At 49.9% G+C, this 11360-nt stretch overlaps 1 protein-coding gene across 4 annotated transcripts; it reads left to right on the top strand.

The window, feature by feature from the left end:
- Positions 1-2591: 2591 nt before the first annotated feature.
- On the top strand, positions 2592-10596 carry SIAH1 (siah E3 ubiquitin protein ligase 1). 4 transcript variants are annotated; one of them, XM_053448951.1, is made up of 2 exons: positions 2592-2735; positions 9280-10596. In XM_053448951.1, the coding sequence occupies exon 2, from the start codon at positions 9282-9284 to the stop codon at positions 10128-10130; it is 849 nt and encodes a 282-aa protein (XP_053304926.1). In that variant the 5' UTR covers positions 2592-2735; positions 9280-9281; the 3' UTR covers positions 10131-10596. The 4 variants fall into 4 exon arrangements, with proteins under 4 accessions (XP_053304926.1, XP_053304925.1, XP_053304924.1 ...); XM_053448950.1 differs by having other exon boundaries at positions 2616-2789; XM_053448949.1 differs by lacking the exon at positions 2592-2735 and adding an exon at positions 5427-5493.
- The last annotated feature ends 764 nt before the right edge of the window (positions 10597-11360 follow it).

The raw sequence follows: 11360 nt of genomic DNA, 5'->3' as shown, positions 1-11360 counted from the left end.
ATACAGTCTGCCTGCGCTGCAGGAAATGTCTCAGACTTCTTCTCTTCGGGGCATGGAACCTGTACAAGCGTCTCATAACATTACGCAATTCTGTTTATTGTAGCGATTTCATCAGACCGCCCTCTAATATAGTTGTAGAGGACTTAAAACCACACACCTCAAAAATCACTTATGTCGTTTGAAGATGCAAAGACGTCTTAAAAGCAGCTTATCCACGTCTGGCTAGAGTGCAGCACAAACAGGTAAATCACACGAGATGACGGGATGCTCTCGGAGCCTTCGCCGTCACCTAAAAGCAAGACTTGTCATTTGACATTACGTTTTATTTGTACAGCACCATCGCACTGTGTGGCTCTGTTGAAAAAGAGAAGTACAAACTAACCATAATATTAAAATCAACAATTACTAAAAAATTACCAAAATATGACCTTGTTTGACCCTTCTCGAGAAACCCATTAAATACGGTTATTGTTATTATCGCTAGAGAAGGCCGCAGTCCGGTTGACAGATTTGTTGTCAGACAGCGGCTTAGAGTTGTGGGAGGTGTCGTTTCCAGTAGGTCCCTGAATAATCTGCATGTGTTTCTTATATTACCTTGCAGCCCTCGCTGTTACTGGGAGTTCCCGTCTGCAAGCTACGACTTGCTCGCTCTGTGAAACTGCTAGGTTTCGCCTGAAAGCCGCCTTTTGGAAGCCGTTATGGTCACACGGCGCGCGGAAACGTTGGATTTAATCGATTATCTTAGTGTCTGCACAGATTTCCGGTTTATATCAGTGTGTTTAATAACGAGTGTGTAATAAAGTAACACTACGGTCATTCTAGAGGAAAATCAAAGGGATAAGCAACAAATTGTTTATGTAACCTGTTGGGGTAAATTCCCACAATGTAGGCTTTGTTTGAACTTACATCGTCTCTACGAGGAATGGGCAAGAACGGAATGATCCTTTGTAGGCAGCCGCAATATATTACATGAGTTTTTTAATCAATATTCTGGATTTTTACACCAGCAATGGGACTTGTAATTCGGCCGATTTCATTTAAACTGGAACTGCAGTTTTGTTGGGGGGACAGCGACTTAAGTGTCCCACGCAGCAGAGGTGAGTGTCAGACTGCAGGCACGGTGACAAGGGACAGAGACATCCTCCATATGCAAAAGCACACGACTGACCCTATGTCGGAAACGCGTGGGCCTCATAACACTAATACAGTCTGAAGGTATGTTTAGAGCTGTTGGCGGGCCGAGACGGGACGTGACGGTGTGCCGTACAGTGTGATCACTGCTGTAATGCTCAGTATCGCTGTACGGCGTCACCTCCCGTCCGGACCCTATTCATCAGTGTCGTGCATTTCTTTAAATAGAATGCGAACGCCTAAAAATAGCTAGCGTTTAAAGCGATAAAACAACATGTTATCTCAAAAGAACATAAACGAGGATTAGGGGATGTCGTAGAGTGCAGTGATATCCATTAAAGACAGATCTGACTGGATGACTGGATGCCACAGGAATCTGCATTCTTAAGGTAAAAGGAGCCGGAGCCGGCAAAGGTTCTGACCCCTGGGTATACGAAAGCAGTTTATTCCAAAATTGTCATCCACGGCACGGCATACAGCGGCAGATAGGAGACAGAAGGGTAAAAGCCCAACGCGTTTCGCACTAATTCACAGGCCACACACAGCCATACGTACTGCCGCCAACTTTAGATTTGTGACATCATCATGCGGCTGTGACCCGGGTGTACGTGTCAGGGGGTGACGCAAACAATCTATTAACTGTAACACCTAGAATGCGCTTGGCGGGCTCACCCTGAGGCAGCTACTGACAGCCGATCACGTGCGGCAAACCACGAGAAGAAGACCGAGGTGACGGAACGGGGTCGTCCACATATCCAAACGCCTCCACCTGCAAAAGGAACAACTATCATGATGAGGAAACGCGCCGGTGTAGTTTTGGTTTGGAGCCCTGCGTACCACCGTCACAAAATGCCCAAACGAAGCCGCGGGAGAGACCCCGCTCTGTTATTATTACAGCACTGAGAGGGCTTTGGATCAGGCCTGCAGCATATTGTTACAATGTAATACAAGATACTTGAGTAACAAACATGTCTCTGAGGTACAGCTGACAAGTCTACCATCACCGAGTTTCCCTTTCCCCTTTTTTAATGCCTGCTGTGCGGGTAATTGCAACTTTTCTGTCCCATGTTGCTATTTTTATGGCGGTTTTCGGAGTGTGGGGGACACGGGGGGTTAATGCTTATGTTTTTCAGTCAGAAACCCCCTTTTGTTACATTTTAAAGCCGGCTGTGTGTAAAGCATCGCCTCACCTGGTGCCAAACTAAGACTGTTTATAAATACATGTCAATAACCGGAGCTGACCTCCTTCACAGTAACGGGAGGGGCCCCTGCCACACGTTCGTTAACGACGCTGCGAGACGCCACATGATGTACCCGGGAACACAGCCCCCCTGGCGCTCAAAGGGCGGGAAAGCCGAAGGAGGCAGGCGGAGGGCGGGCTTAGTCTCGTGCCCATTGACACGAGCATATTTGGCGACGAGGGCGCGCGCTGCGCGTGCCGGATGTGACGTCAGGCGGCCGGTCCCGCGCACGTACGCACGCTCCCTCCGCAGTGTGTTTCTTTGAGGGCGGCCGCGCGCTGGGCACGTTAACGGCTTGAGGAGACCGGGGACACCGAGTATTCGCCGCACGCAGCTCCGGGAGACCAGGCCCTCCGCGGGAAGGTCAGTCTGTCGCCCGGCGAACCCGTGCCCTACTGGATAACCCCTTCATGGCTGGTGGGTTAACCCCTGCGCGCCCTGGGCCTAGTGTTAACTCCTGCGTGACTGGGAAATTAACTCTTTGTTCCTCATGCTACCTTTTGAGTTTCTGCGTCCCTGAAGAGTTAATGTTTGGGGGCCCGGGAATGGTTCGTCGCCCCCTGGACTTGAAGTTAACCCTTATCTGCCTGAAATGTTCACTAGAATGAGCCCAAGGCCCAGACCCCGTTACGGGAGAATTAACCCCTGTGTGTTCAGTTACCAGAGTTAACTGTGTACATGTTAAGTATACCTCCAGATTTAACTCTTATGCTCATATGCCACAGTCTCGGTGGAGAGCTGGCCCCCAGTGGCCCGGGGTACCTCCCCTCTCGCTACGTTTCTTCTAGGGGCCCGGAATTCAGCTTAACCCCCTGTGTGCTGTGATGTGTTTGCTTATGGTTGTCTTAGATACTCTGGGGAACCTTTGTCTTCCTGGAACATATGTTGTGTGTGTGTGTTAACCCATGAGCACCCGGGGTAATGTTCAGGTTACACAGTGTAATGCAGTGTAGTTGGTGCTCCTTACACCTGTTGTGTTGCACACTAGTTGTCTTGGCTGTAGAAGGATGATCAGTAACAACATAAGCCGGTGACATGTACCGAAAACACAAAAATTCCCATGAAACCCCAAACAAAACCTGTTGCTATGTTTTTAAAAAAAGGCAGACAAATTGTCGCTATAAGGGTTAATTCCTGGGTGGCAGTGTGGCACTGTATGGGTTAATCCAGCGGTGATCCTTTGTATGTTGGAGGTGTCCCGGGAAGCATGCGTGTGTGTTTATTGTGTACCCCGTAGTGTATTGTCTTGTGTTGCCAGCCTGAGGCCTGCAGCCCAATCCGTTCTTTCCTCTCCCTTTATCCGTGTCCTCAGTCCCCGTCAGGAGGGTCCCCGCTGCGGCTCCCGGGCCCCCTTTGTGCCTCTGTGTGCGGCGGGGATGCGCTGTTTGTTTACTTGGACTGTCGCTGGCTTTGTTGTCTACAGAATAGGAAGCTTTCCGTCTGTTCTGCCAACATGGCGGGGACTGAATGCATTCCTGCCGGTCTGACACTTCTATTGTTCCAACCTATGTGGCTGAGAGTGATGTGTGCCGCTTGCGGTCGGAAGGGATGTGTTTCTGTTTATCTTGTTGTGTTTTTGTTAATCTGTTTGTTAGATTTTTTTTCTTGCTGTCGGGAAGTGCTGTTTTTATTTAGCATGCCAGTGATGTAACGCGTTTTGCCAGAGCCGGTGGTTTTGTTGTGTCTGTGCGTCCGTGGGTTCTGTTTTTGCTTCTGCTTTGTGCGCTGCTATTCAAATGCGCTTTTACAATTATTGGGTCATGCGCTGAATTCTCAGTTTCTGTCACAAATCTGCCATAAGGTAGCTCTGGAGGGGCCCGCGTGCCGTGGGTGGCTGGAGGGGCCCGCGTGCCGTGGGTGGCTGGAGGGGCCCGCGTGCCGTGGGTGGCTGGAGGGGCCCGCGTGCCGTGGGTGGCTGGAGGGGCCCGCGTGCCGTGGGTGGCTGGAGGGGCCCGCGTGCCGTGGGTGGCTGAAGGGGCCCGTTATTGTTATGAAGACCGCACACGTTACTGTCTCTATGCGTTCATATGGCGGCGTTCAACTTCTTAGTAACAAGGTCTGCATTTAAAAATGTTCTCTTCTGCTGAGGCGGAATCTCCCGCTTTATGAAACGTAACCGATCCGTTTCTAACTTTTTGAAGGAAATGCTCTAAAAACGAGTTCCTTCCCGGTTGTTTTTTTGCCTCATTTGTAAGTTTATCTTGGAATACTCAGTTGTCAGGTGACAAAAGTACTGATGGGTTGTTGCCATAGAAACAGAAAACGGATGTATTGTTTAGTGGTTCGGCCCCTGTAACACTTTGTAACCCGTTTTAAATAGTGCGAGCGATGGGCGAGTGCAACCCTGACGACAGGTTTTATGCTTTTTAACGCAAACCAACACACGTCAGGTGCATGCCGGGAAATTACAAAAGCATGTACTTTGGTTAGACGGTTTCCCTTAATATAAATGACTATTTATTATAAGATGCAAACATGTTGAGCATTGAAAGGGAAATGTTCACTTACCGTGGATGTTTCTTGGGCTTTTCTCATTATGGCTCTCGTTAGCGGTGCCGGGCCGGGGGCTGCCATTCCTGGAGCCAATTGAAATGACATTCGCAAATGTAATGAATTTACAATACAACCCGATAAATCGCTGCTGCGGCTTCACTTACCGGTCCATTTGCCTTAAATTGGAATAAAGTTTTTATATACTTACTTATATATGTCGCCGCGAGGGGGGGGTGAAGAGGCCGATATGTCGCCGCGAGGGGGGGTGAAGAGGCCGATATGTCGCCGCGAGGGGGGGTGAAGAGGCCGATATGTCGCCGCGAGGGATGCGTTAACTCATTTTGCATACATTTGGTTCTGCGTTTTTGCAGCGATCCCGCTGAACTTTTCCCTATATTCGCCCCGGCTCGGGGAATGGTAATGACCGGTGATGGTGGTAAATACATAGATGCGCATTACCTGCCGCTACGAGGGAGGGAGGTCGGGAGCTGGTGCTCTGTGTGAGGTCACATATGATGTCACTTTCTTTCAGGACCCTTCTGTGGCATATGAGCGGCGGCCCCTCTGTGTTACTGATCTGCGTCGCGGACGTGTGCTATGCTGGAAGCTGGCAGCTGCTCAGACTCAAGTGAGTGGCCCTCGAAAGGAAGTGACGGGGTAGTCTGTGAATACACTGCATGTTACTAGTTAGCCCTTCACATGTGACTATTCATCGTTTTCTGCTTTATTATTTCACACGCTATAAGCAATTATAATGCATGCCTGGTAACAATGATCCACGTTCCTCCGGCTAAATCCCCCGTAACATGTTAGCTGCCCTGCGCGGACCCCCTGCTGCCCGTTGCTTCCGGGGCCCCGTGTATATAGGTGGAACCCCTGTGTGTCATATTTAATACAAGCGGACGCTAAGCTTATTTACCTTTTGATGGATATGTAATGCTCGGTCCGCTCTTGCCTGTTATCGGTCCCTGCGTTGTTGTAGATTACACCACAGTGTGACTTTGTCTCATCAGTGGGCCGTGTGTTCCCGCAACGAGCCGTTATCCGCTCCAAAGGCCTGGAGAGAAAAGCTCGAGACATCCGATAAGAAATATCTTTTCAGTTGGTGCCGGTCGCGCCAATTTGTGTAGGGCATACATGGACCTGGTAGAGATGGTATGGTTAATTTCAGCATGAGAGGGGTTAATTCGATTGTATAGGCATGTGGTGCAAAAAGGTCTTATGAGATAAATTTGTCTTTTGAAGCTCAGACTCCAACCCGGCCCTCTGCAAGGTGTGAAATGTTACAGCGGAGGTGCCGTTACGTCTACTTGCAGAGTGATCCACCATGCCTGGATCCCCTCATAGATAATGGATTCTTTCCAGGGTCATATCCAACACATATTATAGGTACCCCTGCCCTCTGCTTATACCCCCTCTGGGCCGGATTGGAAACTCGAGATGAACTGGAAAAGTTCTAAAATAAATTAGAGGAAATTGGTCGGGGGGCTTACTAGGGGCCAAGATCTTCTTTTGAGTAAGTCGCCATCTTTCCGGAGCCCTACGGACAGAAAAACTGTTACTTTACCGCTCAAGTGAGTAGGTGGGTTTTCTGTCATTTCTCCTTTTTATTTTTACCTGTTTGGTGTAAATAATCTGTTTATCGAGTTTTTTGGATGCACTGTTTTTGTTCATAATAAATATTCCTTAATCGAGTTCAAGGACCCCATGTATAAGTTGTGTTGGTGGTGGCAGCGTTATATTAGTTATCATTATAGTTAATTGCGGGGGTATTAAGGGTGGATATTTTTATCACTATTCTCGGTCTAGGACAGACAGTGAATTTTAACCCTTTTGCCACCAGAACCAAGTCACGCGCACGCTTGGCGTGCGTTCGTGGCAGTGGCGATGTCTTGCTGGTTGTTCGTGTTTATGTGGGGATTGTGCTGAATACAAAGTAACGTCCCCCTTTATTGTGCGATTCTTGGTGAGAAGAGATGTGTTTTGCACTGGGGTCATACATGTGTGAGATCATCCCGAGTAAGTTAGATGCTGAGGTTGGGGAGGGAATGCCTATATTATTATTATTGTTTTATGTAGCGCCATCATATTCTGCGGTGGTGTACAAACCTTTTTAAAATAGGTGCCTGCATTTAGTCAAACGTTTCAGGAGGGCCAGCAATCCCCCATTAGGTCGTGTTTTGTGTCATTGTGCATTTGTGTAGATTTGGGCCGTTGTGTTTGTGGCGTGTATTAGGCATGTATTAGACGTGTAACGGGCAGTAGATGTGCATTGGTGGAAGGGTTGTTCCATGGGCTTCCAGTTAATGAAATGAGCCATAAATAATGGGATGTCTGGCAGCCTGGCCCTGAGTGCAGGTATCTAATGGGTCCCTGGGGGCCCTTTCCTTCCAGTTCACATCTATCTCCCCATCTCATTACTCTGAGCCATGAGGAAGTGTGCAGAATAGGGGGCGGGGCTCCTCAGTATATAACTGTCTGCTGTGTGTAAGATTAGGGGAGGGGTCACAGGGGCCGTTAATACCATAAGGGGGGGTCAAACTGTGGGTAATGTAACGGCAGGGGGGGGGTCAAAGCTGTGGGTAATGTAACGGCAGGGGGGGTCATAGCTGTGGGTAATGTAACGGCAGGGGGGGTCATAGCTGTGGGTAATGTAACGGCAGAGGGGGGGTCATAGCTGTGGGTAATGTAACGGCAGAGGGGGGGTCATAGCTGTGGGTAATGTAACGGCAGGGGGGGGGTCATAGCTGTGGGTAATGTAACGGCAGGGGGGGGTCATAGCTGTGGGTAATGTAACGGCGGGGGGGGTCATAGCTGTGGGTAATGTAACGGCGGGGGGGGGTCATAGCTGTGGGTAATGTAACGGCAGGGGGGGTCATAGCTGTGGGTAATGTAACGGCAGGGGGGGGGTCATAGCTGTGGGTAATGTAACGGCAGGGGGGGTCATAGCTGTGGGTAATGTAACGGCAGGGGGGGTCATAGCTGTGGGTAATGTAACGGCGGGGGGGGGTCATAGCTGTGGGTAATGTAACGGCGGGGGGGGGTCATAGCTGTAGGTAATGCAACGGCAGGGTAGGTTGTTTAGAATATATCAGGGGTGGGGTAATGTAGGGCTGGGGGAGGGTCTGCATGCCGTCTCCTCCCGTCTGCTCGTCACACCCTGCCGGTGTGGGCGATGACTAAGGGTAGGGGCGGTCCGTGGGCGGTGCCGCGGCTATGATGTAGGGGGTGCAGTGCGCATGCTCCGTCTCCCTCTTGCGGGTGTGGCCGCGCTTGGAGCTGCTGCGAGTCCCGGGGAGGCTACTGCATGATGGGGCCGGGGCAGCGCCGGGTTCTGCTTCACTCCCCATGACCGGCAAGGCCACTCACCGCGTGCTCTACTCATGGAAAGGGGTACTCCTCACCTGCTTGTCCGGGACTGAGCCCAGGAAACGCAAAGGTAATACCCGGGGCAGGATCACCCCCGGCTCGCCTGCCTCGCGCTGCCGCTAGTCTGTCCTGGAGCTGCTGCTGCTGCCCCCACGCGGGTTTACGCGTCGGTAGAGGCGTTATGTCTGTGATTAGCGCGGCCGGAAGATGCATCGGCGGCCGGTAATCGGCTCGTATTGGAGTATTCGGCGTTAGGGAGACCGTAATAACACTGCTCCCCGTCTGTCTGTGCTGTGCTCCGGACAGGCAGTACCCACGGGGACGTGGCAGGGGCTGGAGCTTTGGCAGCGGACACGGGCCGTCTGATGGCTTAAGCCATGTGAAAAGTTACTTAATGGGGCCCTGAGACTCCCCGGTTTTGGCTGGATTACAGTGGGCTGCGGGGGTCCCTCTTCCTCTAGCTCAGTGGATTGGGGTGTATTTCTGGGTTGTAGTGGATTATAGTGGGCTGCGGGGGTCCCCCTTTGGTTTAGCTCTGTGGGTTTGCGTGTATATCTGGGTTGTAGTGGATTATAGTGGGCTGCGGGGGTCCCCCTTTGGTTTAGCTCTGTGGGTTTGCGTGTATATCTGGGTTGCAGTGGATTATAGTGGGCTGCTGGGGACCCTACGGGTTTGGGTGCATTTGTGGTTTGTAGTGGGCTGCGGGGGTACATCTGGGTCTAGGTGTATATCTGGTTTATAGTGGGTTGCGGGGTCCCCCCGGGCTTGGGTGTATATCTGGATTATAGTGGATTATAGTGGGTTGCAGGGGGTCCCTCCCGGGTTTGGGTGCATTTCTGGTTTGTAGTGGGCTGCGGGGTCCCCCCCCCCGGGTTTGGGTGCATTTCTGGTTTATAGGAGATTGTAGTTGCTGAGACTGATATTCCGGTCCTGGGTCTGGGCGTGCCGGGTTTGCTGTTCAGGTTTAATGATAGTTTGTCATTCTGTGTTCACTCCTTTACGGCCCTTTCATTAACGCTAATTACTTTTCCCGTCTTCCTTACAGAAATGAGCCGTCAGACTGCTACAGCCATCCCGACTGGTACTTCCAAGTGTCCTCCATCCCAGCGAGTACCGGCCCTCACGGGAACGACTGCCTCCAACAATGACTTGGCCAGTCTCTTCGAATGCCCCGTGTGCTTCGACTATGTGCTGCCACCCATCCTCCAGTGTCAAAGCGGACACCTCGTCTGCAGCAACTGCCGGCCGAAACTCACATGCTGTCCGACCTGCAGGGGCCCCCTGGGCTCCATCCGTAACCTGGCTATGGAGAAGGTCGCCAACTCCGTTCTCTTCCCCTGCAAATACGCCAGTTCTGGATGCGAGATAACCTTACCCCACACGGAAAAAGCGGATCACGAGGAGCTGTGTGAGTTCAGACCTTACTCCTGCCCCTGCCCCGGAGCTTCGTGCAAATGGCAGGGCTCCCTGGATGCAGTAATGCCCCATCTAATGCATCAGCATAAGTCTATAACGACGTTACAAGGAGAGGATATTGTCTTTCTGGCTACGGACATTAATCTCCCGGGTGCCGTGGACTGGGTCATGATGCAGTCGTGCTTTGGCTTTCATTTCATGTTGGTCTTAGAAAAACAAGAGAAATACGACGGGCACCAACAGTTCTTTGCGATTGTACAACTAATAGGAACGCGCAAGCAAGCGGAGAACTTCGCCTACCGGCTGGAGCTAAACGGCCACCGGAGGAGGCTGACTTGGGAAGCCACGCCGCGCTCCATTCACGAGGGAATTGCGACGGCCATAATGAACAGTGACTGCCTAGTTTTTGATACCAGCATTGCACAGCTCTTTGCAGAAAACGGCAATTTGGGAATTAACGTGACCATCTCCATGTGCTGAGACTGTATTCAGACACTTCCAGGGCCAGTGTTCAAAATCCCCCCCCCCCACACCAGTTACCATTAAACAGGCAGCCGAGGAGCCGGGGCTGCACGTTGCATGTAGAAACACTAATATTTAAACTCCTAAACCACTGAGAGAGAGAGAGATATAAACGTATAAAGGCACCCAAGCTGGGCATCTTTTGTATTTAAACAGAAAATCTTTACAAAAATTAAAAATAATTAAAGTCAAAAAATGAACGTGTAAAATAATCCCGAATTTGTGTTTGTAGTTTGTACAGTGAAACCCAGTTTGTGTTTCTTCCCCTCCTGTGACGGAGAAGCCATTGTGCGCGGCGTGACGCCGCTGCGCCCCTCATTTGTAAGTCACTATATAGCACTGCTGCTGTCTGTACATTTTCAGTGTATTGCTAATTTTTATTAACTTCTAGTTTTTCATTCAATAAATTTGACTTTTTCTGTAATGAAGGTTTTTTGGGTACATGTTTGCTACGCATACATTGTGGTTTAACGTTATTGTTTTTTGTTTTATTTGGAAAAGGTTTTCTCCGTTTACCCGTTGGCTGGTACGATTTGGAGGAAAGCTAAGAGATTGATTTTTGGTTGCAGTTAGAGGATGACGGGTGACATGTGGCTATTCATGCTCATTAAGGGATCGTAGGAATTGTAGTTAATTGACGGTGGAAAGCCCTGTATTTAGGGAGTTACATCCCCCCGCTGGATGACTGTTTGACGAAGCAGGGTTTGGTTTACGGAACGCTCGTTTATTTTTTTTTTTGTCCTGTCTTGAAAGAAAATATTTCAAAGTGTCGTTCTGCGACTTGCTTCCGGAGGCGAGGATAGTTTTTGGGCTGTTTCAGTAAAAAGGGTGGATTTGTTTTTGTAGCGCAAGAATTCATTGTCTGACAAATATAAGTGAAAGCAGATATTGTTAAAGAGCTCTCTGGGGAATGGGACGTTCTCCATCTTTTTATAATTGTGGTTTAAATGTCTATTTGGCAAACTACCAGCTCTCGGCTTTAATTTGTGTAATCGTTCAGTACTGGATGGGATTTGTTTGGCTTTTTTTTCTTCAGAAAAAGCATAAGTTTAAATACCCCTGTGCTACTTGGTTTTAGGCTAATTGTGGCTAGGGGTGATGGGAGTGCATCTGTGGTCTGCAGTGTATGCCCTTTAGTTGTCTGTCAGATACAACCTTTAATACCGTTACATTTACGAGTTGCCTATT

Source organism: Spea bombifrons, chromosome 10 (genome assembly GCF_027358695.1).
Source record: "Spea bombifrons isolate aSpeBom1 chromosome 10, aSpeBom1.2.pri, whole genome shotgun sequence".
Classification (NCBI taxonomy): domain Eukaryota; kingdom Metazoa; phylum Chordata; class Amphibia; order Anura; family Pelobatidae; genus Spea; species Spea bombifrons.
This window is presented reverse-complemented; position numbering and strand designations above follow the sequence as displayed.

What these genes read in the sequence shown, in the direction of transcription:
- SIAH1 (XM_053448948.1), top strand. Translation starts at nt 8,214, where the DNA reads ATGACCGGCAAGGCCACTCACCGCGTGCTCTACTCATGGAAAGGGGTA. An exon ending in TGAGCCCAGGAAACGCAAAG is followed by an intron (nt 8,305 to 9,279) that starts GTAATACCCGGG and finishes TCTTCCTTACAG; the next exon opens with AAATGAGCCGTCAGACTGCT.